Source organism: Cicer arietinum, chromosome 3 (assembly GCF_000331145.2).
Source record: "Cicer arietinum cultivar CDC Frontier isolate Library 1 chromosome 3, Cicar.CDCFrontier_v2.0, whole genome shotgun sequence".
NCBI lineage: Eukaryota > Viridiplantae > Streptophyta > Magnoliopsida > Fabales > Fabaceae > Cicer > Cicer arietinum.
In genome coordinates, this window is record NC_021162.2 from 62,911,433 (window position 1) to 62,938,797 (window position 27,365).

Here is a 27,365-nt window from a genome sequence, read left to right on the forward strand (position 1 = left end):
TATACACAAAAATCACTAAAAATAAACGCAAGATCAAGAGAAGAAGAAACTTATTGAGGTAAGAAGCTCACGAAGATCTTCAAAAAGTGTAGCCAACTTGTTGTACAATATTACAAGTAAATTTTCGTCAACATAACTCAATCAAAAATTGCAATCAGTTGGTTAAAAAATATATTTTTTGGATGAATGTTTCCGAAATATATATATATAAGATCAAGAATACATTTTTTTCTTGAGATTTTTCAAGTTCTTAAACATGGTGTAGTTTGAGGGATTATTAGATATAACTTATTTGATTAGTAATTTTACATTAATTAGTTATTTATTTAACTGATTATATAAACCTACATAACAATTGATGTAAATTATATTCTCTCAATTATCAATATTATTCAATTTATTTTTTTTATTTATCTTTTATCACAATGTAAATAAAAAATATCAATTATTAGAAAAATGTATGCTAATTAAGAATTAGTTATGATAATTATAATTGTTATTTCTTGATTTTTCATATGGATTCATTTGTATAAATATGATCTCTTGTATTCGTTAATAATCAACTAATCAAATTAACAATAATATTTTCTCTATATTTTTTCTCGTGTATGTATATATATATTAAATTCTAATAGTGGTGATTTAGAAAGCACAAAATTAATATATAGGTATTGTTAAGAATATAAATCAATATAGATAAACAGAAAGAACAATAAAATATAAATCAATATAGAAAAAGAGGACGAACAGAAAGAGATTAGAATTCCAATCAAAATGCTAAGAGTTACGAAAACAAATGCTACAAATATATATATATTAAAGCATAAAAGAACTAAATTACGAAATATAAAAGTCTATTAATATAAATCCAACGGAGCAAAAGATTAAAATACTCAAGATATTAAATTAGCTAAATTTATGAGATATTAAATTAGGTCAACGTCTTTCCTATGTACATTGATGAAGCATAAAAAAAAAAAAAATACAAAGCTTCAATGCAAATAAAAAGAAAAGAAAAAAAATAAAGAAAACTAAGCTATCATGATAAGTGAGGAGATTATATTTACGAATGTCTCTTGTAATTTCAGTACTCCTTGAAGAGAATCAATCTCTTGTAAGGCATACAACATGATGAATAAAAAAAGAAGTAAGAATATCAAACCAAATCTTGGACCAGCTACATCATTTAACTGAGATTGCGTTGGATAATATCTCGTTTGTTTCACGTAAGGGCTGGAGGAACTTACAAAACATTCCACCAAATGAAGATATGTCTTTAGATCATGACACGTGGCAATATCTCCACTCTTCACATACGGCGATTCCCTACTACTTAACCTCAGTTCTTGTCCAACGTCAGCGTACACCAACTTCATGTACTCCACGCGCTGACGTAACCACCTTTGTAGTAGATCCACGTGGGCACCCTTATTGATTTCCACGTCATCACTTTTTTCAACGAACCCAGGAAATTTCGTGATTACATCATCCGAATTGACAATCCTTAAAATCCTCACTCCGCTTTGTTCTAACTGACTACGAAATTTGTCGTTAACAACGCGGGGCCCACCAAAAGAAATCACGGTAACTAACGGTGGAATTCTAAAACTGGTAGCTATATCGTACGCGCTCAGAATAGCGAGTGCGGCTCCAAGACTGTGACCGGTTATAGTTAAGCTGAGTGGCTCATCACCGTAGGATTTAATCAATGTTCTAACCTCTTCCTTTACCATGTCTTGTAAACTAGGACACGTGTCCGTTTTTGACACGTAGATACTCAAAAAACCCTTTTCCACCATACACTCGTTGTTATTACCGCAGCCAATATTGTTCGGCAAAGTTGTCAACGTGGCACGAAAATTTTCCAACCACTCTAACAACGTGGCGGTTCCCCTAAGTGAAATCACCACGTCACGCCGACCAAGACGCGCTATTTCGTTCTTGTCGGTACAAACTGCCACGTAACCGATCCAGCTGGATCTGACACGTGTCAGTTGGGATATATCGTGAAACCAATTCGGGAGACGAAATCCGCACGTGGCTCGTAGGTTTTTTGTGATTCGGTAGTTATCGGCGTGAAATTTCATTCCAGAATTTGTAAGGAGCGAGGTTTTAGAGTAACGACATGTGGAGTATGTTGGAGAATTGACGTCGTAGTCGAAAGAGCGATATGCGGCTTCTACAAATTGACCATATCTTAGGATTTCGTTGCGTAGATTATGGTCAAGAGGGTCTAATAAACCTTCCCAGTTATTGATTCCTTGGTATTGCATCCATTTGTGGGCGAGTTTTGGTGAGTTGAATTGGATTGAGTCGTGTTTGAGACGATTCCATGACGTGAGGTGTGATTTGTTGAATGGCAACAAGGAAGTAGTAGTGGCAACATAACTTGGGTTGGGATTGCAAGTAGAAGAATGGAATGTGTGTGGTTGGGTTGACATCGGTTTGTCATATAGAGACAATTAAGCACTTTCGACTCTATATGATTGGTTTTTTATATATTAACATAACTATCATTTGGGTATTTGCATGGTATTTATCACAAATGATGGACGGTAAGTGATGGAAACGGCCGCCAGAGTACTTATTGTGAAGTGATAAATAATGTCCTCGATATCGATATGTGTATGTATATAAAGAATTTGGAATGATACATTCACGTATGTAGTCAGCGTTTATATCTTAAATTTCATAATTTAAGTTTAAAAAAATAATAATCAGATGTATCGATTTCAGTGAAATGATCATATATGCAATTATTGACGATATAAATACATATAGTTTGTGATTACATTAAATTTAAATTTGTTTATAAGTGATGTAATTTTCATCTTACATATTATTTTGTAGTAGAAAATTTAGACTCAACTCAAATTCTAATAATATCTGTATAAAATGAAAGCAAAAGTTGATATACGGTAAATTCTTGTATATAGTCTAAAGTTTATGCCAAATATATTAACTTTTCAAATATTTTTTTTTCTTCTATATTTCATTTGAATACATCTATTTATTTCATTTTCATCCAAATTAATTAGTTAATTGCTACATTTCACAAAAAGAAGACTTAATTAATGAAGTATAAAAATATTTCAGAAAAAAAATAAGATAAGAATATACTGATTCATAAATGCATATTGTGAATACTAATCTCTTCATATAAATAGAATTTCCGTATAGTTATTATGTGGAAAGTAGGAGATTTGTGCAGTCCAATACAAAAATATTCTTGTGAGTTGTGATTATTCTCTCTTATCTTTCATTAATTTCTTCGATAATAGTGACGAATAATGATGATCTTTTTCGGGGATTCTAATTTAATTTAGAGCATTATCTTTTGATTAAAAAAATTAAATTAGAATAACATCAGCTTAAACTTAACTATGGATTGGTGGATATATATACTGAAACGAACGAGAAATATTAATTGTTTCGGGATAAGTAAAACGAGAAAATTAATTGTTTTTGGATAAGCAGAACGAGAGATATTGTGGATTAAGGAAGTTGCTTTTGTTATGCTCCATCAACAGGTCTTACTTCTAAATTCCTATTTTATATAACAAAGTATTTGGGGGAGTGGGTTAATTATGATACATGAATTGTTATATAAAATAATTTTAAAAGCTTGGAAATATGATAATTTGGTAAATTTTGACAAAATTAAAGGTTTTATAAAATGTGATTTTTTTTCATGAGAATATATAAAATGTGATATTAAGATTTATTTTGAAGAGGGTGGAAGAAAAATTATGATTTTTATAATTTGAGCAAAATTCGGTATTTAAAAACAAGTGAGTTTTGAAACGTCATGTGCAACATCAAAATGGACACATTACGATGAAAAATATTTTTGAAACCAATATACATATTAATATAATGATACCTTCAACGATAAAAATAATAATGAACTTAATTTACATTGACAATATAAAATATTTTAAAATTCATTATAAGTATAACTATTCAAGTCTATTATTTTAAAAGTTATAATTATATAAATCAAATAGTTTTTAACATGATAACTGTAATTCAATATAATAATTTTTTACATTTACATAGTATATAAATATAATTAAAAAATAATATACATAGAAAATTCATTAAGAAGTTTGAGAGTTTTGACTGAAATATGTAAGACTACAATTAGTGAGAGAGAACATGGTGAAACAACATAATACTCAAATAAAATAATTTTTAATTAAAAAGATAAATATATAGCTTTTACATTATATATTTATTTAATAAATTAAAGATAATGATTTTGTAGACTAAATTAATAACGATAGTTAGAGAGAGGTCTGTGGTATGAAAGAAATAGAAGTATAATTGGTGGCGCATATGCTTAGTTTGGGGTGGGGATTGGCGTTGGTCAATGAATCTTTTTGTTTGAAAGGAAAAACTTAGGTCAATGAATCTTTTTGTTAGAATTTATTGCTTTCATGGAAATAATTACGTTGCAACGGAGGCATAATCAAATAGAACACGTGATTGAAATTTGTTTCAAATTCGTTTATCTCAAATTCATTGTGTAACATTTTTTTATTTAGTTCGAGCACGTTTAATTTTTTATTTCTAACTTTAAAATATATATATATATATATATATATATATATATATTTCTTCAAAAAATTTATATTTAATTTTTTAATTCTATTTTATACTATGATGTTGATATTTTCAATTTCAATATAAATTGAGGGTGTCTCATCTCATCAACTGTCGGTGGAAAAAGATTTAGGTAATTTATAATTTGTTTCAAATTCGTTTATCTCAAATTCATTGTGTAACATTTTTTTATTTAGTTCGAGCACGTTTAATTTTTTATTTCTAACTTTAAAATATATATATATATATATATATATATATATATATAATTCTTCAAAAAATTTATATTTAATTTTTTAATTCTATTTTATACTATGATGTTGATATTTTCAATTTCAATATAAATTGAGGGTGTCTCATCTCATCAACTGTCGGTGGAAAAAGATTTAGGTAATTTATAATTTTTTATTTATAATTCTCTAATTTAGGCAAAGTAAATGCCCTATAATAATTAAATAATTCTTAAAATTTATTCTTGGGTTAAATATAATTTTAGTCATTTATCTTTCACCTAATATTTATTTTGGTCATTTATATTTTATTTATTTATTTTGGTCATTTATATTTTATAAGTAGTGTATTTTAGTACTTTTCATCATAACTCTTTCAAACAACTCAATAATTATTGTCATAAACTATTAAGATCAAATATTAGATCAATTGTAATGTTAAATGTGCAATCTTAAAATGGATAGGTGAAAATATAGTAAACTCTTGTAAATATCATTTGTTCCAAATAGTTTACATATTTCAAAGTATCCAAGAAGAACTTTTTCAAGGGCAATCTTATTATTGGGTTAAATGAATATTTTTTTTGAAAAAATATTATGTTTGATACATATTGATAATTGTTAAAAAAGAATTTCAATGATCGGATATTGTTACAATTTTTATTGTGATTGTGATTGTGATAAAAACTAACATATACTACTTATAAATATAAATGGCCAAAATAAATTAAAATAAAATAAAAGACTAAGTAAAAGATAAAGGAGTAAAATTATGTTTAATTCTTATTCTTTTTAATGTTCTCACACCGTACTTACATTTAAAATATTTTGAATCTATTGATAAAGAATAACACTTTCCATTAAAAATGCTTCATCCAAACACAATGTAAAAATAACTCCAACGACACAAGAAATGTTACAATGCACATTTTTCACTGTCATTGCAATCAAAATTTATGACTATTGCACTCCGCAACAATTTAATGGTTTTAGAGATCTCTAAAGTGACATTATAATTGTAATTGCAATTGTATCGGCCGCATTTTCATGCATTTTAGTACAATATGAAAGTTTGTAACATAATTGCAGCCGCAAAATCAAACATTATCTGTGCCATCAGCTCCACATTCATTACGACCAACTAGTGGAGCCAATTCTTTACTACAACAACAACAAGAAGAACAAGCATCCTCAACCTCAACAACATAATAGTGACTAACCCACAAAACAGCATGCAACAAAACCAGAGGCACAGCACAAGCTAAAGTAACTGCTAGATGAATCCCTGCTTCTGTCAAAACCAGTTCCACCACAGTAACAAACACTAACAAGCCAATTACAAACCTTTTATCTATTCTTCTATGAAACACAACATTGTTGGGGCATGCTCTTAGGAGCAAATGATAAATGGTTATCACATAGGTCATTATAACCAACAGAATCAATGATGTTTTATGATAAGGAATAAGGATGATGAAGAGTATGATCCACACAAAAAGTGTGTAGTATAGTCCAAGATTTTCTAAATTTGTAATGACGCGAATCGCTGCAGCTTCTGAAGTTGATGGAATGCTAAAGGGCCAGTAAATTTTGAAATCGGTGTAGAGTTTTTCATGAGATCCTTTTGGTTGGTATGTTTCTGCAATTGATGAAGGTGTTGATGTGGTTGGTGTTCTATGCGTAGTAGTTCCAAGATTTGCCATAACACACTTGAAGTGAAAGCTCAATTGAAAGAAGAAGAAAAAATTTAGAGAGATTTGTTCCAAAAGTGCAACAGAAAATTAACTAGAAGATTTATAAGTGAGGTGAGAACATTTTGATTTGTTGATGTGAATATGTACGAGATTTATACATATATAGAATTTTGGATTTTTTGGTTCATATTCAGGCAAAAGACCTTTTTTCATGGAAATTTCATAATGAACAAAATCCAAACTAGTGTACTATTTTTGGAACCTACTTTGATGTTTCTAATGTTGCTTTCTTCAATTTTTTGGGTCCGCGTGACTTCATTCGAATTAGTGTACGATAAATTCCACCAGAAAAATACTACTACTGTTTTGGATAAAATATCACCATAAAGTAAAATGCCACATTATTGCAATGAATTATTGCTAACAAAATCATAACATTTGCCCAAACTGGAAAAAGAATTAATAGCTTAATAAAAATATAACACTAGATATGAACTATGGTATTAAAATAAGGCATCCATCCTACCCTAAAAACTATAATTTCCAACTGAAAATGAATTCTTCTGTTGTGACTAAACTGAATAACATGATGATACATGCAAGTTCATCTATTGTAAAATTAATTAACTGATGATGTAAATACAATACAAAGAAGATTAAGGAATCCAAACTAAAAGAACTCAAAGTCAAGATATTTACCACCAACAGATTTTATCTCATTATTATTATTACCACCAACCATCCTCTTACTTTTGCTCCCAATCCCAGCAGTATCATCAACTGCTTCAAACTTGGATGGTAATTCACTTTCCATTGGTCTCGGAATTTCCGGTGGTGTGCTGCACCGTATCAACGCCCAATTCACGCCTTCAAAGAAAGGGTGCTGTTTAAGCTCAGTTGCACCCCTCTTCACTCCGAGACGGTGCTGTGGCTCCTTCACAAGCAAACCTCGGATCAGATCACGGCTGGCATAACTCGTAGCCGGCGATTCAGGAAATTTGAGCTGCTGCCCTACTACATTGAAAAGTGTAGCTCGGTTTCCTAATCCTTTGAAAGGAGTTTTGCCGTACAATAACTCGTGCAAGAAAATGCCAAATGTCCACCAATCAACTGCACTTCCATGACCTTCTCCTTTGATAATTTCAGGTGCAAGGTATTCGTGTGTGCCAACAAAGGACATGGACCGAGCTGATGTAGGCTCAGCAAGAAGTTCCGGAAGTGCACCAATTGACAGGCCAGGATCGGCTTTAGGCTTCCGGGACTTCTTATTTTTCTGTGCAAAAAGCTTAGGCATGAAACAGGCAGGCTGGATGCATACGGATGTAGGCTCGATACAAGCAGGCTGGACACAAAATGCACCTCCACCTGCCCGTTTTGAAGGGTCGCTGTCGTGAGTTCTGATGAGCGTAGGTGATACAACACATCTAAGAGAAAGATCGAAGTCTGAAAGCATTATGTGACCGTCTTCTCGGACTAGTACATTTTCGGGTTTAAGGTCTCGATAAACAACTCCAAGCATGTGAAGATATTCAAGTGCCAACAGAACTTCTGCAGCATAAAAGCTACATACAGAGAATGTCAGTTATTTTAGTCTACACAGGAAAGAAAAGGTATATTTTTCAAAAATACACACATATCAGTCAGAAAGAATTTTTTCGTAAGAAATCATGTGTAGGTTCAAACCTCTATGGTGAAGTTGCAACAAAATGAAAGTAAGGTGTAATTTCACCATCTTCCTTTCTTGTAAAGTGGTTATTAATCAACAGAGATTTGTTATTCAATCATTGATTTTGTGAAGGAATCACATAAAACATAATATCAAAACAGCTGCCTATTGCCAAAACATGTAAGTCTCGACGATGCAAGGCAAAATTAATAAGTAGAAAAAAAGTTCCTCTACTTCTTAATGGTTAATGAAAATAGCTCATACTTGTAATATTTACCATGTCTACTTGAGGTGTTTCAGATTAAGAAATTTTTCATAAGTGAGAAATATTAAAATAAACTCAATTAACCATCCATACTTCCCTCTTTCGTTTATTTTCTTTTAAAGCTAACAAATCTAATAATGTGACAACTTATATAATATGGAAGACATCATTTTATCAAGGGAATACCTGAAAAGGAAAGGTAATTGCATAAATGATACTTTGAATTACATAACCATGTATGATGTATAGACACATAAAGATCATTGACCACAAAAACAAAACTGTGTGATGTAAAACATTCAAAGCAATTAACAAACAGTTTTGTACATCTGTAAGGTACAGACATACCGTGCAGCATACTCCGAGAAATGTTTCCCTGGTTGCCGTTGCCTTAAAGAGTGTAGATCACCGCCCGGACAGTATTCCATCACCAAACATGAGAATCTGTCAGTCTCAAAATGCGTATACAACGTAGGCAGAAATGGATGGTCCAGCAACTGCAATATCTCCCTTTCTGTCTGTGCCCTAGTCAACTTCTTTCTGGCTGCTAGGGATGCTTTGTCCATAACTTTCATTGCAAAATAACACCGAGTCGCACTCAGCTCAGAGAGATACACACTTCCAATATCGCCACAACCAAGTCGTCTGAGTAACTTAAAATGACTCATGCCTAAAATTCCATCCCGTGCTCGGACGGCAAGGATGGCTTTCCACCTAGGATCATTTCCTTTATGTGGTTTATTAGCACTACCAGTATTGTTACTCCAGTTACTGTCATCACTGAGGCCACTGCTATCACTTGCTCGACTAGCACTAGTTTTCGCACTCTCGAGCGAATCTCCCCTTACACTTCCTTTAATACTATCACAATTCCTATCTATACTAAGCATGCCATCACAAGTGATTGCATCACTCTGATAAGTACTAGCACAACTATTAGCGATGCTCATTGTTCTGACAACACTAGTACTATCAATACTACTATATGGACTCACATTTCCACTTGGAGGCAATGAAGAATCCCAAACACATTCTTTCTCATCAGAATCTAAGGGTGGTAGATAGTTCTCGGTCTTCTGTGATTCTTTGATCATACTTCCTGCAGGGGAAACAACAGCTATGCTTGATTTCTTAGTTAGCGTACGAATCGAAAGATCTTCAAGGAAAGGACCCTTCAAGGACATGCTCTTCATTAAGCATCCAGCCTCTGATTTGTTTTGACCTATAGGTAAATAAACTGTTCTCACGAGATCAATATCGACAGGTTCTGGTGGGTGACTAGCACCGGAAAATGAACTTGGACCAATGTCACCAAAAGAATCACTGCTGCTCTTCAATGTCTCGATATAAGGCAAGAGTTCTTCGGGTTTGGGTAAAGAGGCTTTCCCTTTCACTGTTCTTGTAGGTGCAGGGGAGATAGTTTCTTGAGAGGATCTAGTATCAAATCCCATATCATCCCTAACCAAAACAATTCTTGCATTTGACAACTGATTCACTTCTCTTGATGAAACGCCACGCGCACATGAAACATCCCGCATCGTTAGTCTCTGACCAGCTTCATTTATTACAGCTGTGTGTGCATCAGATACCTCAACTAAGACTGGAAGTACTTTTGGCTCGGCAACCCTTTCCATGTCCCACAATATCACATATCATCAAATGAAAACTTAATGTTCCTGCAAAGAAAACAAGGAGCTAATAAAATTGGAGCTTCACCTTGTTTGAATTAAGCTGGCTTTTAATAAATAATAACAAATTATCCATAATCAACTAGAGGAAATTGTAATTCAAACAAATATGAGTCACTTAGGGTGCTGAAAACATATACACCATTATAAACTAACCAACATAGAAATGAAAGATATAGAAAACTCATTTAGGAGCTAGAAACATCAGAAATCATGGACACAGTTCAAACGAAGGAGCTTAAATTAGAAAAGTTTGGAAATTGATATAAACTGGTTAAACACATGTAATCAGTGACAATATTATGAAATGGTGGAATGTAATTCAGCTCGTGAGGAATTTAATCAATCAAAGGTTCACTAACCCATCAATCACACTACCTCAAAATACAAACCTTTGAGCAATAAATCACAACTTATGAGGAAATAAGACACATAGAGAAGATAAACAAAGAAAAGGAAAAGACTACAAGAGCCTGCAAAATAAATAGAAATATCAAAAATGCAAAAACTCTGAAATTATCACCTAAAACACTTTAAAGAAAAGAAAACAAAGGAAAAGGTGATTCAAAGAGAGATCTTAGCACCCAAAAGGAAAATAAATAACAAATACAAAGAAACAAATCAAGCATAATAAGAAGAAGTGAGAGAGACCCACCATTGAAATGAAGAAGAAAAACAATGGGTATCTATTTGTTTCCCCTCTTCTTCCCTCTATTGTTTCCCACAGAACTCTCTATCTCTCTCTAGAGTGTAAAGTTTGAAGGTGTGAAACAGCAATGGTGTGAGAGAAGAGAAGAAAAACAAAACATGAAGGAACAAGTGCAGTGCTTTTCTTGTGACTGATTTGGAAGTGTCTGTCATAAGATTAAGATATAGTAATGGTTTGCTTTTGCTTTCTCTCTTTATTTTCTTTCTATTTTGTTTTTTTTACATTTTTGATTTGAATGAATGGGAATGGAGAAGTTAATTGATGATATGATAGCATTCTAGTAAGAGTAGTACTGGATTTGTAATTGTAGGACACATGAGAGAGAATGTGGGTCCCACTATGTTCCTTCTTTTAGGTACACTCTGCTTTTCAAAGGTGGTGGGACTCAAAAATGAATTAAACCAAAACTAAGAAAGTGACTCAATGGCCAACTCAACTGTAACCTCTTCTCTGGATCTGACTTTCATGAAATAAATAGGTAAATTCGCTTTTAAAATTGTAATTGTTGGTTAAATTTTTTTATTTTTTTTATTTTATGAGATGATAAATATATTTTTGAAATTATAAAATATTAATTAAAATAAATTATAGGTAAATTTTTATTGTTAGATACTTTAATGTGATATTATAATTGAATGTGTGGATTATTCATGTTGCTCCTAAGTTAATGATATTTTCTTAGAACAAATTTATCGATTAAATTTTCTTCCATCAAAGATAAATTTTTTAGTAATTGTAATTGTGTAAATTAATTATCAACAAATTAATTTATAAAATATTTAATTTTTATGGATAATTAGTTTATATTGTGATTATATTGATACAAAATCAACGGAATATGTCAATTAATTTGTTATATCATAATTTTTAACGATAAAAGTTTAAATATAAATTATTTTGATTACAATATTACAATTTTAAGAATGTATTAGCCAATTTGTAAAATTCAAAGAATAATTTGATACTTACAATTTTAAAGAACAATTTGTATATTCACTTGATTTTTATAAAGTTTATGTTGGGTTATGTGGTAGAGGCGTTCATATTCAAACTGCTCAAATAAAATTGCAAATCAATTTTAAAAAGATGAAAATTGAATAAAAATAAATATAATTAATTTTTTTTAATGTGATTTAGTGAAAACAACACGAAACAAATCAAACGTGGGATTACATTTTCAAAATCAAATCAAATGGCATATGCTAATTTTAATCTTTATTTTTTTTTACTAGTATGATATATTGTATTTATATATTATTTATTATTTTTAAATTATTTTTTTAAAATTATTTTTTAAAATAATATTTATTAATTTAATTTTTTTTCTATTTTATATATTTTAATTATAATCAATCATTATTATTCTATAATATTAAATTTTAATATATTATATGTTATATTTTGTATCAAATCTACTATTTTACTTTATTTTTATAATATCAATGTTTATATAATTTTTAACGATTATAATTTGGATATTCATATTAAACTAAACCCAATAGCATGTGATTTTATCTTTGGATAAAATGATTTTTTGTTTGTCTCAAAATCGATCCAAACCTATTATAGGTTAGTGAAATTAATTTTAAATGGATTGATTTTGTAAAATTAATTCCTTTTCTTTTAAATATAATTTTATTTAAAAAAGTCTAACACCAAATCAAAAATCAAGACGACATAAATATAAGGTGGAGTCTCTCTAATTTCTATATAATTCATATTATAAAGATCATATTTATAATGAGAAATTTGGTACCTCACGCCTAACGTAAAAATTTAAACTATAAAATAAATATTAAAATTAATATAATCTCAAAATGATGTGAATGTTGAGATTTATTTTAATAAAAGTTAGTTGAAAAATAACTTTTAATATTTAAATCGCTTTTGAATTCAAAAACCACTCATCTTAACTTTAAATTCAAATCAATTTTTAAGAAAAAATTAATTATTCTCGTAGTATTTAAATATGTCAAAATTAATTTTATACTTTCAAAATTGATTTTGACTCTTCAAAAAATTTAACTAAACATTCACCGTGTGAAAGTCAAAAGCTTATTTTATAAAATTTACTCCGGTTGAATGTCTTGCTATGAATTCTAACTTAGAACCTCGTAGTTATGTGACTTATTACGATGAATTTAACTATCTCTTTTAAGATAAAAAAAATTATTTTAATTAAAATATAAATTAAATGCGAAGTCAATTGAAAAAATATCAGAGAGCAAAAGATATTTCCAATGGCAAAAACATTAAATTATAACTTTAAATTATAATTAATTTTAGATTCTAAATCAATTTTACTCGATACATTCAAACAAATCAATATAAGTTTATTATATGATTCTATGAAGAATTTCATCTCGATCTAACGTCTAATTAAACTCCTTGTATAAATTGAAATAAACCGATGTTTTAATCTTTAAACATGTGAGAGAGTGTAATTATAATCTTTAAATGTGTTGATATTATAAGAATATGTACCCTATTAATAAAATATTCATTCTACTATCAAATAAATAAAAGATATATTTAATCAGCAAACTAACTAAAAAAATTAATTCCATAATATTGTTGTAATTTTGATAAGTTTGCGTAATATAATATATACATAATAATAGGCAAGTGTAATGTGTGTATAAAGTACAAAATATAGTTTAGGCTACTAGTACGGTTTTAGGGGTAGATGACGGTAAAGCGTGAAGAGGGTCACATGCTCCATCCAACTCCAACATATTACATAATACATATTGCTCACCCCTCACGGGAAAACGAGAACAGGCAGGCACTCTACCTTATTTTAAGGCTGAATAAATAAATCACTCTATTATTTGTACTCTTTCATAAATTTTTCTCTCTCATAGTACTCTAATCTCTAATCACATTTCTCCCCTATTATAAGTTGTAAATATTAAACAATTGTTTTAACATATATTTCCTTATGTTTGTTAAAAGAAAATATGTCAAAACCCAATATATCTTTGTCCAATATAGAGATCACATTAGCGTTTTATTACATACTTTTGGTTTTTTTCTTAAAAGTTGTTTGGATCGAATTTTAAATTCTTTTATTTTATTTTATTATTGAACCAAATCAAACTCAACACTTGTTTATTGGCTAAATTACATTCGTGGTTGCTTAACTTAATTTCAGGCAACGTTGTAGTCCTTTATCTTTTTTTTTTTCGACTTGGTCCTTTATATTAATTTTAAGTGACAATTTGATATTTTATATTTTAAAATTTCAACAATGATATCTTTTTTTATACAAAAATTTAAAAAATATTTCAATCAAAACTCATAAAATTAATTATGTTCTTCAATATAATACAAATTTCATCAAATTCGTAACGCAAATCTTCAAATAAACTCATATTTTCATACTTTATTTGATATTTTTAGGAATAAAGGACTAAATTGGGAGAAAAAAAAAATAAATGACTAAAACGTTACCTGAAATTAAGTTAAGGGACCACAGATGTAATTTAGCCCTTATTTATTTTATTATTAGTACATGATGTTATATATATATATATATATATATATATATATATATATATATTTAATACATATTAGTTTAATGTACCCTATTTTTTTTACTTTTCATATGTTTCGAATGTGGTTCTACTTATTATTAGTTTGTAAGGTTTATTTTGAGATATTACTTTGTAATGCGATTATTTAGTCTATTATACATTCTAATGTCAATATTTAGTCTATAATACATTTTATACGTTAATCTTGTTTAGTTTGTAATATGGTATGTGATATTACATGAACAATTTAATACGTATACAATAATAATATAATTTACACATGCATTCAATCAAATCACACTTTATATATAAATATTTGTGGATATATATTTAGATCTAACCAAAGAAATTGATTTTATATAGTATGATTTGATTGAATATATGTACAAAAATTAATGTCTTTCTTGAGTATATTTAATTACTCTATTATGCACTTATTTTTCCTTCTTTTTATTTGTCAGTTTTTAAATAAAATAATATAAGTTACAACATTTAATGTGATTATTTAAATAAACTTAGACATTTAGTTAGGTAAAAAATAATAAATAAACTAGTTTAAATGAAGGGTAAAATTAGAAGAAGAAAGTAGTTACAGAAAAAAATTTATATTTCGTTTTATATGTAAGTATATATATTTCAAAAGAAAAAAATCAGTTGAATGAGTAAAAGATAACAAAATTATAAATAAAATAATGTAAATAAATGATAAAATTAAAAGACAAAATTATTATCAAAATTTAATAATCTCTTTATATTAACGAAGATAATATATATATATATTAAAAAAATGTGATTTAGTTGTATAAAGAAAGAAAAATATATAAATAAAAGAATAAAGTTGAAAGATAAAATACATTATGATGTTTTCCTTAAAAAAAACTCGTCCAAGACAACTTAATTCAAAGAGAAAAAGTATATTGAGCCAAAAAAAAATGTACGGAAAGAGCATAAAATATATTATTTTTGAAGGGTAAAAATATATTGTTCTGTATGAAAGTATATATCTGGATAAAAAAAATATTTTTATTTGAAAGTACACACTTGAAAGGCAAATAAATTGTGTTTTATTTAAATGTTTATTTGTAAAGTGTATGTGAGGTTGAAAAAGAAGTTCTTGTTAGCTTGTTTTTGTCCCATAAAAAGTTAGTTCTTTAGTTGAAATAAATAATGAACTTTAGAAAACTTTACCTTCGCTCTCACAATTATACCTCTACCCTCATAATCCAAACCTTTTCCAAATTTACCATTTCTATTTTTCCAAATAATTTGATGATTTAAATTTTAAAAATACATATTTTATAGATAAAACTTACACTAAATTTGTCGAAACTAACCAATGGTTCAGAAAATTTAATTTAAATATTTTAAAATAATTGTGTTCTAAAAAAATTGAACTACTAATTTTTTGGGTATATAAATGTTACATGTGTTCTGCAAAATTTGAGTCAAATTTTTAGAAATTTTTAACATAAAACATTTTTTATGTTAATTATGAAGGTAGAGTGTAAATTTTTCTCAGCTTTAACTTTACTAATAAGTTTTATCGATACAAAATCTAAATTTATTTTCCAAATTATTTTATACCACACTTGCACTGAAAGAAAAAAAAAAAAAAAAAAAAACTCTACCGTCCACTCTCTCACCTTTTACTACCCACTTCTCAAAAGAATATGAAAATACTATTTTATTTTTCTTTACCCTCTTTCACTTGATACTTAAAAAACTTTAAATTTTGAAAAAAAATATGAAAAAAATTATATTTTAGAAGTTGTACATTAATCTAAATTTTTTAATTTAAAAAAAAATTATACTTCGAAAATTTTATAAGTTTCAAAATTTTATTAAACTTTTAAAAAAATTTCATTCATAAAATTTCACATTCATCAAAAGTTTTAATTTTATTTTTAAATTTTTGAAAAATTGCAATTCAGAAGTTTTAAATTTATTCAATATTTCGAAAAAATTTTAAACTTTTGAAAATTTTGTATGTCAAAAGTTTCACATTCATTCACAATTTCGCTTAAAACTTAAATAAAAAAGTTGCATTTAAGAACTTTCACATTAAACCAAATTTTAGGATTTTTTGAAAGAAAAAAAAAACTTTAAATTTACATTTCAAAACTTTTAAATTTAAAAAAAATTAAAAATAAATAATAATAATTTACTTGTATTTCAAAAATTTATCAAATGATTATAAAGGACAAAAATATATTTTTATATACCTTGGAGGGTGAAAAGTATAGATAGAAGATGCATAAGATTCCTCAAAAATAAAAAAGGAGGCTAAGACCCAATGTTAACCCAAAAAAGAAGGCAGTTGCTTTCCCCACCCCCAATTTTTTGAGTAAATGAATGTTACATGTGTTCTGAAAAACTTGAGTCAAATTTTTTAGAATTTTTGAACACAAACTTTTTTGATAAAAATAAGTAAAAAATAATTTTGTTGTTTATAAGAAAGGGTAAAATTAGAAGGTCATGTTAATTACGAAGGTAAAATTTTAACTTTTTTCAGCTTTAACTTAACTAATAAGTTGTAACCCACACAAAATTTAGGTCTATTTTTTAAAATTTTGCACCATACTTGCACCAAAAGAAAAAATTAAAGAAATTTATCGTTCACCTTCTTACCTTTTACCTCTCATCTCTCTCCAAAGTAGATAAAAATATTATTTTACTCCTTTTTACTTGATAGTTAATTTTTTTTTTTTGAAAAATTTGTGAAAAAATCTTATTACAGGAACTTCACATTCATTCAAAATTTTAAATTTTTTAAAAAAATTCTGAAAAAATTGCATTTTAAAATTTTCATAGTCATCTAAAGGTTCAAAAATTTATAAAAATATTGCATTTTAGAAGTTGCACATTCACCCAAAGTTTCAATTTTTTAAAAAATTTTTTGAAAAATTATATATTGGAAGTTTCACATTCATCTAAATTTCGATTTTTTATAAATTTTTATAAATTTTGCATTTCAAAAGTTTCACATTCATCCAAAATTTCAAAAACAAAAAAAAAACAATTAAAACTTTTGAAAAAATTATATTTTCAAAATTTCACATTCAGCCAAAATTTTGGATTTTTTTAAAAAAACTAAAAATTTACATTTTGAAACTTTCAAATTTAATCAAATTTTTAAAAATGGAGAAAATAATTTAATTGTATTTCAAAAATTTGTCAAATAATTAAAAAAATATATATTTTTCATATAGTTTAGGAGATGAGAGGTATACTGGAGGAGGGTGCATGCATGGTAAATTTCTCAAAAACAACCTGAATAGCTTACTCAACCCCAAAAGGCCAGTTTGACCCAAAAGAAAAAAAGGCCTAGACCCATTGTTAATAAAAAAAAAGAAGGCAGTTGCTATCCCCACCCCCAATCTAAGTTCAGAAGTATAAATCTTACGAAGTTTAGATACTCCAAAATAAAAGAATTATTTAATTATTTGTGTTCGGTATGTATCAAATACAATACTCTTAAGATACATTCAATTCTAGAAAAGTTCAAAAACAATTATTATTTTATAAAAATATATTATGAAATATGTTTGAGATATTTCATAGATACATATTCGTTGAAGTGTAATATTTATAAGACAACATATCATTACATTTTCAAAACACATTTTTTGACGTGTTTTCTTATATATTAAATACATTTTCCAAAACGTTTTGTTTTTACATTTTGATAGAAAAAATATTACCTCCCCCATAAATATTTTATATATATGTGTTAAGTATCTTGAATTTTAAAAAGTTCCATGTATTCGTGTCATATTATACACATGTCTGTATCATGTATCAATGCTTTATGATGTATATCCCATGAAAACCACCAAATATTGCATGTTCAAAAGCATATTTTTAGACAATTTATGCGAATCGAATACTTCTAAAAACATGGGAGGTTTTTAGTAGTGATTGTGGAATGAGAAGTATCAGTGAGTATCCCGCTGGAATTCCAAAGACCCGTATATAGAAATATAATAATAATCCTCAGGCTATTATTAATTTAACAATTTAGTAATCCCAAAATTTATGGTTTATTTAATTATAAACTATACGCATGTTTAAGAGAGAAAAAAAAAAAATGCCAATGAACTCAAATTTCAGGGGATGAATTGTAGCAGAGTAATTCTGTTTTACCCAAAATATTTGTTTCACTCTATTTTCGAGGAGTGCTGCAAATTACTTATGTTTATGACAAATCAAAAAATCAAATGCATGCTGAGATATATGCTTTTCATGTTTCATAAGAGGGATATATCAAGAGGTAGATTGGTAAATTTTTCGAGTATATGGAGTTTTGTTGGATTCTAGTACCACAAGACAAAATTATTTTAAAATTTAAATTTATAATTTGAATAATTAAATATAAATATGACATAGCATTAAACTATTGGATTTTGGTTACTTTATGCAACAAAATTTTGAAATCCCGGAGTATTCAGTTTTTAATTAAATTTATAATCGAATGCCAATTGAGAGGACTGATACACGCGTCTCACTCTTTCGTTATTTTGAGATAAAATTAACAACAATCACCCTACCAAATTTATCAGATTCGAGAAAAATACTTCAATCTTGGAATTTTGTAACCATGAGTAGCTAAAAAATTTGCAAGAAAATCCGTAATAATAAATTAATAATACATTCAGTTATATTTACATGTCAAAAAGGAATAATAATTTAATTTTTTTTGCCAAATTTATTTAGATAATATTTTTTTCTTGTGAAAATATTTAGATATTACTTATTATGAATGAACAGAATAATACTTGAAAATAAAATGAGGAAATTACAAACTAAACACACCTATCAGTACAACAGTTAACAGAAATATAAGCCCAACAAATAATAGGCCCATAAATATATACAACATTTTTAAAAGTAAATAAAATTAAATTATAGAACCCATGCTAAGGAGTCTCTACCAGTATTATTATTATTATTATTAATTTATTATAACAAAACAGAGATTAGTATTTCAAACTGTGTTTACTTTAAACTGAACTCTTTATTAATCTGGTAAAAAATACAAACTGTCACTATACCAAATATATATTTGTATATTGATAAGACCGAATCTGCATCTAAATTGTAAGTGAAGACAGTTTCCAAATGAAGATTGACTATGTGATAAAGGACCACATTTCCAATTGCATTAAAAAAAAACTATATAACTAATAAATATGAACAGTATTTAAAATAAAGACTTAGCAACTTGCATTGCACATATCTAATCTTCCACATGCCATGTGCTCTGTGGAACTTTCCACTTTCAATTGTAAGGCTTGTTCTATCCATTCGTGGCCACATTAGCTGTCAGCCTCAATTAGAGCACAATATCTTATTTTTTAGAGTAAGTAGTGAAAATCACATAAATGGGTGTTGTGAAAACATCTCAGAGGGACTCAGTCATTTGACCCTACCATTTTGCATCAACTGAATCAGATACTAACTAATTTAATTTGTGTTTGGTTCTATTCTGACAAAAATTAATTTTGAAATAATTTATATTTAGATATATTTATATAATATAAAAGTAAGTTGAAAACTAAAAATTTCAGATTACATATTATGGGCGGTAAAATAAATCGAATCCATTAGACCAATCCGTTTAACTCATTATTTTAAGTGGAACAAGTTAAAAATTGGACAGTAGTGTGAATCTGAACACAATAGTACAATGCGTATAAGTTATTGATATATATTAAAATTTGCAATCCTCTGATACAATAATAAACCAAGAAATTTTCCTGTACAATAAGAAAATTCCCTTTTCCCAACAAAATAAGTGGAGAGCCACAAAATTCTTGATCATATTTACATTTCAAAATATAATAAAAACTCGAAATATTACGAGCAATAAGAGCTTGCCGCCAAAAAATTCCCAGCCCTTATTTGAAAGAACTTAGATTCCATGCATAATAACAAATAAAATTATACCTACTTGATGGCATATGAATGAGTACACACCGACTCGAGAGCCTCGGCGAACAACGACGAAAAACTCGTCAATGCCTGAAAGACTCCAGGCAAACCTGTCTGTAGATTGTTGAGTGTCATAGCTCTTGTTGCTTCTACAGCTTTTGAATGCCTCAGCATTTCATCTTCGACGCGCCTTTGGCAGGTTGCTAGTTCTAATTTTTTCTCGGCAAGTGGATCGCGCGCATCCAAGCCTTGTCCGTTATCAGGTGCGGTGTCAGGAAGGCCAATCCCTACCAGAGAATATGAACTGTAAAACTTTCTTTCTATATTCCGTACGGAAGAAGCCTTTTTCTCGAGTTCCTTGGAAGCGTTCTCGGTTCGCTTCTTTATCTTGAGCTCATCAGCTTGTTTGCAAGATATCACATGGACAACATTAATAAAGCTCTTGATGGCTTCGGATGCAACTGTGTCGGGGACACGGTCAAGTGCAAGCTTCCAGTCATCGAAAAACACGTATGCATCAGAGGGTTCCCTGCTGTGGTTGTTGATGTTATCGTTATCCACCGGAATAAGGCTGAGCTTAAACCATCCGTGTAGGGAGAGAATAAAGTCCCGTTGGAATTTTATAAGGCGACAAAAACTGGAGTGCCAAGCCGACACAGCCGATTCAAGATCACGAGTCGCCTGCCTGTGCAGTTCAGAAGTTGAATCACTTCCTGATGATCTATTCACCAGGCCGCGGACTTGCTGCACTATGTTGCTTTGGACTTCATGGTACTGGTGCATTGATCTCCACATGTACATCATTCTACAATTAAAAAAGTCAAAGTACATTACACTTTTAAAGTAAAAAAAAATTCAATCATTAGATCACAAAACGTATGCTAATGAGTGCTGTAATTGTGACAAATCGTACACTGTTGTATCAACTGATCCCTAGCTTTATAAAAGTTACTTATAAACATACATTACATGATCAATAGCAAGCAAAATGCTCCATCATAACCACACCACCATCACTACTAGAAAAAGTTGAAACAGCGATGGAAAATTAGAGACGGAAAATTAGAGATGGAAAAAGAGAAAATTTCTCTAATTTCGTCGCTAAGTGTAAGAGACGTCAAATCTGGTGACCGATTTTATTTTTTCCATCGTTATTTCAGACTTTTTTTAAATATACTTCGACTTTTTGGAACATATAAGAGAAACAGATGAAAAACAGTAACAGAAATAATTGATCTATTTTATTCAGTTTACAGCAACTAACCAAATAGTTTAGAAAGAGCTAATAAGTGTTTTGTACCGTAGTTACTTTAACATACCTAACACATTAATAAACTATTTTTGTGCAAATGGAGCCAAAGGAGACAAAATAACAACATTTTGACAGGTGCAGTGTGGTGGGCCAATCTTTGATTATAAGAGGTAAGAAACAGTTGGACAGTTTGGTACCTAGAGGCACATGCCATTACACAGTTTATGAGGCAGGTAGCATATGAGAGAGGTAAGCCATAATGCTTTCAACTACCACTCAAAATTTCCTAGATCAACACTAGCATATTCACATGAGATAAATGAGGGAAAATATATTTTGAAATTTTTTATTAACTTTTTACTATAGGGAAATTCTAATATGGACCACGCCCACCGTGGACCAATATTTGAAAAATGTTTAAAACTCCAACGACTATAGATGTCGTCTCTTAGAAGTAGACAGTGATGACCATCTTCATTTCCATGAGTTAGATGATATTGGTTCGATAAAAATAAAGAAAAACAAATATGTAACTCGTATTGAATCGACATCAATCAGATCATCGTCTTATCCGTAAAGACGATGAGGATCATGAACTATTATTTCTAAAGAGTGTCGTCAACCGTCTTAAGAATTTTCAATGATTTTTAAATATTGGTTCATGATGGACCACTTATGAAAGTAGTCCACCATAGAACTCACCTTTATTATATATTATAATTTCAAGTTAAAGATCTTTCAGATGGATTTTAAATAGTTACAGTTCAAAATCCTCACATTCGACCATCTTTTACACAAATTCAAGCATAAATATCCTAGAAGCAAGAAACAGTATGATTCTAATTTAAGGCAACATAACTAGCTGCACAAACTTATGTGTATTTAATCATGAAGTCTCAAAATCACATTTGGGGCCCCCATGAATCTATCAAAGTCCACTCATTTAAGGTAGTAGGGACATCTGTTTAAGTGTTTAGTGGGCTCCCATATGCCTGAATTGTTTTCAAATTGGATGAATGTTGATCACCGCAGTTCCTTGTTGATTAATGAATAAATGGTCTAATCCTATTATACATGAATTTCATTATTAATCAAGGATTTAATTGATATACACAGACAGTATGAAGGTTTTTGGTGCTAACAATCAATCAAAATCGTTCGACCATTAAAACCAATCTGATTTTATCATATCTATCTTAAAAGTCATATAAATGATGGTTTGTGATTGGTTGACAATGACAAAGGTATTACGCTGAGAGTACATCAAAATTATTTTCTATTCACAAGTCCCGACATTAAACAAAACAGTAAAGCAATTGCACAAGAGGCGTACCCGTGGCAGAGCTCAACAAGCTGAGGAACGAGATCGGAGTCTCTAAGGCCAACAATTGCAGTCGAGGTGGTAGATACGGCCTGTGATGTAACAACAATCAGTGACTGTAGCTTATTTATGGAAGACTTGGTTTTGAATATCTTTGCTTCATCGTCTCCTTTGTATTCCTGACTCTGTAGCGCTGACAATTTCTTTTCATGCTCAATCTTCACACCTTCTCTAGACTATATTCAACAAGAATTTGTAGAATGTGTTAGCATACCTGGTTTCCAAAAACCATGTGGTTTTAGGGTTTTAGCTAAATAAAAGTAAGCAAAGTTGGAAACAACATTTCTGTGACTTCAAGTATTTGAAATCAATATCCTATACAATACTTTTTTCTTTTAGGTGTGATATGTCAAAAGCAACCTGCTTTTTTTGGTAACTATAACCATATATACAAGAGACATAATTTGCACTTCATCAACAAACAATTATATGACCTAAATTATAGTGAACAAATCAATCACATGTTGAACAAAATTTAAAGAAATTGGACAATTATTTGACCTAATTGCCTAGTATTTGTTCTTCACTTCTTAACTATCATTTTATTCATGCCAAATTACTCCAGAGACTTGTTAAGGCGACATAGACATTCAAATCAGGATACTATATCTTGGGCACTCAAATCATTATTTTACATAAGATAAATACAAGTCTATCATGCTTTGCATAACCAACAATGACTTGAAAGCTTATAATACCTCCATTTCAAAATATTTGCTACTTCAGTAGTTTTAATTGGCTTCAAATTTAATTTATGATTATTTTTTCCAGTCCTATCAAAGTCTATTGCTATTTCCAGCAAAATGAATAAGAGAATAGTATAGTCAACTGAACTTATATTTTTCTTTAATTACTATTTAGAAAAAGGAGGGAATTTGAGTATAGATATGCAGACAAGGAGGTGGATCTAACAATAATGAAAAGATGAAAGCTGTATAAGTTTTACTACAAATATAGCATTATTTTAATAATAAAAAAATCCAGAATAAAAAAAAAGGTTGGTCGGTTGGTCCCAACACAACATTAGGGGCTATTTTGGTCAATTCACACAGCAAGAAAAAACGGGTGGAGGAGGTCATTTTCAACACTAAATAAACAGTCAAATACTGCAGTGACCTTACGCTACCAAAGTCCAGCATCACACTACACTACACTTGCATAGTGCATAGCCTCACTCATTTCATTTCATTTACCTTTTTATTGTCTCCAAAAATATAATTAAAATTACTTTTGTAAAGAGGGAAGAACACCAATGTTCTTCAAAATAACAAAAAGATATACAGATATTAATCAAAAAAATCATTACCTTAACTTCGTCATAGAGCTTCTTCTCCCAAGCCAAAAGCCGTTCCAAAGTGGAGCAAAGACTCCTGAGACCACCCGGTTCATCCAAGGAACCGGTGTCGAGCCGGTACTTAACCGCCAACGGCGGTTTCGAGGTCCAAGTTGAGCTCAGATTGCTCAGTAAACTACTTGAGTGATACACAGTTTCTGCAATTAAACATAAATCAAATTGTCAAATTCAACTCCATCCAAACCTACCCATAATTTCCAAAGCCCTGTTGGGTCTTTAAAAACACCAAAAGCAATTATTTTTATCTGACCCAGAAACAAATTAGACACAAAAATGTCCTCAAATCAAAACCCCCTAAACGCAAACCCAGAAAAAAATTGTCTAAATCAAATCAATTATTTCACATAGCAAAGAAAAGTACTAAAAAGAATATCAAAATCGTCCAATTCAAAGAAAATTAAAACTAGCCCAGAAATTTTAAAAATCAATTCAAACACAACACATTAAACTGAAACTGAATTATAATTCCACAACCTACAAGATTGGAAAAAAAATCTCATACTTTAATAAGAAGAAGTTGAAGATTACTCACTCCTCAATTGCCTGAAACTTCGATCAAGCTGAGCTTTACTAATCTCAAGCATCTCAGAAACCTTATCCCCAGCAACAGCAGCCTTATCAAAATTCTCCTTAATTGAATCTACAATCTCCTTCAAGTCTCTATGCCTCACCACCATCTTCATCTCCATCACCCCTTCACCCGTCGAAGACGACGCCAAATCCTCCGATTTCCCCACTGCCTCCCCATATCCCTTCTCAGAATACCCCTTCCTCACCGCAGACGATGACCCAAAATTCGACCTTGTCCCAATCTCAGACCTTGACTCAACATCCCCATCAACCCCATCATCTCCATCTTCATCTTCATCATCATCTTCAGAAGATGATGTTGTACTGTAATGATCTCCCCATTCACTACACTCAACTTCCTCTCTCTCAGTCTCAGTGTATTCCTCCAAATGATGATTACTATGATTCTTCTGAACCGTTGCGAGTTTTCCATTGAAATAATCGTATTCTGATCTCTCAGAATCAAATCCCTCAACTTCATGAGCTGTTGGATTAAGATAATGTTGTTGTTGGTGTTGGTGTTGGTGTTGTTGAAGTTGTTGATATGTTTGTGGTTGTTGTTGTTGTTTTTGAGGTTGTTGTTGTTGTTGTTGTTGAGGTTGTTGTCGGGAATGAGAAACTTCAGTATTTCGTGACTTGAATGAGAATTGTGAAGCAGCATCTTCTTTATCTCTATCGAAGTAATCGGAACCAGGTGGAGGTGGTGGAGGAGGGTAGAAATTTTCCCAGTTCCAAACAGAGGAGGTTTGTGAAGGGGTTGAAGAGTATGTAGAATGTGCTGTAGGGAAGAAATTCGAAGCGAAATTGTTTGAAGCGTTGCTTCTTGGAGTGGAAGAAGGGCTTGAATCGGAGAGAATGTGAGGGAGTTTTGGTGGTGGTTGTTTACGGCGGCGGGGATGGTGGTTAGTGGAGGAAGTGGTTGATGAAGAGAGGATGTGAGGGAGTTTTGAGGTTGCTATCGTGGGTGAAGGTGAAGGGTTAAACGGTTGTTGTTGTGGCGGAGGAGGAGGAGTGTGGTGGTGGTGATGGTAGGAGGAGGGTGAAGGAGATGGAATGTGTGATGACGGTGGTGGACGGTGGAAGGTTGTGGTAGTTGTGGCGGTTGTTGGGATGGTTGTTTTGTGGTTGATGAATACGGCGGGGGTGTTATCGGAAACAGAAAGGGGTTCACCGGAGGCGAATGTGGAGAGTGCGGTGCCAGTGAGGCGGAGGGAGCGGCAGTAGTCGGAGTGTGCGGCGGCGAGGTGATGACGAGCATAGACGGCTTCTTTCATGAGACGGCGACGGTCTTTGCAGCGCCTAACCGTGTCCTCGTTTTCTAGCTTGGACGCCGTGCAACCCATTAGAAGTGGCGCGTGGGTATATAGCGTTGTGGCGCGTGTAGGTTTAAGTGGAAGAAAAAGAAGGAGGAATTGAAGTAAGAGACATGGTGGTGAAGTGTTGTTGTATTTTGAGTGGAGTGTGTGGTGTTTGTTTGAAGCTGAGGAATATGCGTTTAACTCTACACCAAGTGCCAATTTCGTACTTGCTTTTCTTCTAAACTAAATTTTATTACTTGCTTTTATTTTTCTTCTAGTATTTATTTATTTGGTTATAATAAATAAAAAATTGAGCAATGATGGTTCATTGAAAAATTAATAAAGAAAATACAGGATGAGAGGTTGATTTATATTTGTCTTCAATGGTCGATTGAAGTTAATTAATAGTTTTAAAACTTTTATGTAAAGATTTGAGTTTTTTAAATTACTGAGGTGGAAAGTATTAGAACTTTTATGCAAAGATTGTTACCGCCAATTTGATGTCTTACTTTAGGGCCACGGTCATAAATGTATAAATTTTTAAAGTGAAAAAACAGAGGACATTATTGATCTAACAAAATATAATTCAATGTACTAGTGAGCAAGAGACACGTTTGGACTGCTTATATTTGTTACTAACATAATTTTAAATTCAAGACAACTAATAAATATCAAATCGAACTCGATAATTTTCAATTGTATTTATGTTTAAGATAATTTTTATTGTTTTTTTTTTTATTTTGATAATTCTCAGTTGTGTTTAAATTTATGGTGATTTTTAGAAACTTTAATTTATCTTTAAATTTTGGTCAAATAATTATTTAGACCATGACTCTATCCATTGTATTTGAACATGGATAAACCTAGTGTTTTGTGGGTCAAATGAAACCAAAAGACATTTAAATTGAGTTTGATTCTCTTCACTCATATAATTGATCGTCAAACAAACTAACAAAACATCATTTGGTGATATTTTTGTAAAAGGGTCATATTCATGTGTTTAAAAAAGAAAAATAATAACACAAAAAAATATAAATTATTTAATTAATTTAAAATAAACAATTCACATTATAAAATAAACTGGATTTCATCGATCATTAATTATAAAATTAAAGGTGGATGTTCCAAACATATAATAAAAAAATTTGTTGAAAATATTATTTTAAATTTGCTTGTCTTACGCTTT

The 27,365-nt window shown here is 30.1% G+C and overlaps 4 protein-coding genes across 4 annotated transcripts; all 4 read right to left on the bottom strand.

Annotated features, from left to right (window-relative positions):
* Positions 1-976: 976 nt before the first annotated feature.
* Positions 977-2,530, bottom strand: LOC101496399 (phospholipase A(1) DAD1, chloroplastic-like). The gene has a single exon (XM_004492992.3). It carries the CDS (start codon positions 2,439-2,441, stop codon positions 1,032-1,034), a length of 1,410 nt encoding a protein of 469 aa, XP_004493049.2. The 5' UTR covers positions 2,442-2,530; the 3' UTR covers positions 977-1,031.
* Positions 2,531-5,592: 3,062 nt separating this feature from the next.
* On the bottom strand, positions 5,593-6,673 carry LOC101509489 (uncharacterized). The gene has a single exon (XM_004492876.4). The coding sequence runs from the start codon at positions 6,536-6,538 to the stop codon at positions 5,933-5,935; it is 606 nt and encodes a 201-aa protein (XP_004492933.1). The 5' UTR covers positions 6,539-6,673; the 3' UTR covers positions 5,593-5,932.
* A 404-nt stretch (positions 6,674-7,077) lies between these two features.
* On the bottom strand, positions 7,078-11,119 carry LOC101509806 (serine/threonine-protein kinase D6PKL1-like). Its single transcript, XM_004492877.4, has 3 exons — positions 10,804-11,119; positions 8,809-10,136; positions 7,078-8,091 (listed from the first exon to the last, which is right to left on the bottom strand). Exons 2-3 carry the CDS (start codon positions 10,092-10,094, stop codon positions 7,200-7,202), a joined length of 2,178 nt encoding a protein of 725 aa, XP_004492934.1. The 5' UTR covers positions 10,095-10,136; positions 10,804-11,119; the 3' UTR covers positions 7,078-7,199.
* Positions 11,120-20,080: 8,961 nt separating this feature from the next.
* LOC101510124 (nitrate regulatory gene2 protein-like) lies at positions 20,081-26,413 on the bottom strand. Its single transcript, XM_004492878.4, has 4 exons — positions 24,844-26,413; positions 24,264-24,448; positions 22,910-23,133; positions 20,081-21,129 (listed from the first exon to the last, which is right to left on the bottom strand). The coding sequence occupies exons 1-4, from the start codon at positions 26,222-26,224 to the stop codon at positions 20,340-20,342; spliced, it is 2,580 nt and encodes an 859-aa protein (XP_004492935.1). The 5' UTR covers positions 26,225-26,413; the 3' UTR covers positions 20,081-20,339.
* Between the last annotated feature and the right edge of the window lie 952 nt (positions 26,414-27,365).

Coding starts and splice junctions, on each gene's coding strand:
- LOC101509806 (XM_004492877.4), bottom strand. CDS start 10,094: ATGGAAAGGGTTGCCGAGCCAAAAGTACTTCCAGTCTTAGTTGAGGTA. Junction 8,092..8,808: donor TTCTCGGAGTATGCTGCACG/GTATGTCTGTAC, acceptor CTCTGTATGTAG/CTTTTATGCTGCAGAAGTTC.
- LOC101510124 (XM_004492878.4), bottom strand. CDS start 26,224: ATGGGTTGCACGGCGTCCAAGCTAGAAAACGAGGACACGGTTAGGCGC. Junction 23,134..24,263: donor AGCTCTATGACGAAGTTAAG/GTAATGATTTTT, acceptor TGTTGAATATAG/TCTAGAGAAGGTGTGAAGAT. Junction 21,130..22,909: donor CTTGTTGAGCTCTGCCACGG/GTACGCCTCTTG, acceptor TTTTAATTGTAG/AATGATGTACATGTGGAGAT.
- LOC101496399 (XM_004492992.3), bottom strand. CDS start 2,441: ATGTCAACCCAACCACACACATTCCATTCTTCTACTTGCAATCCCAAC.
- LOC101509489 (XM_004492876.4), bottom strand. CDS start 6,538: ATGGCAAATCTTGGAACTACTACGCATAGAACACCAACCACATCAACA.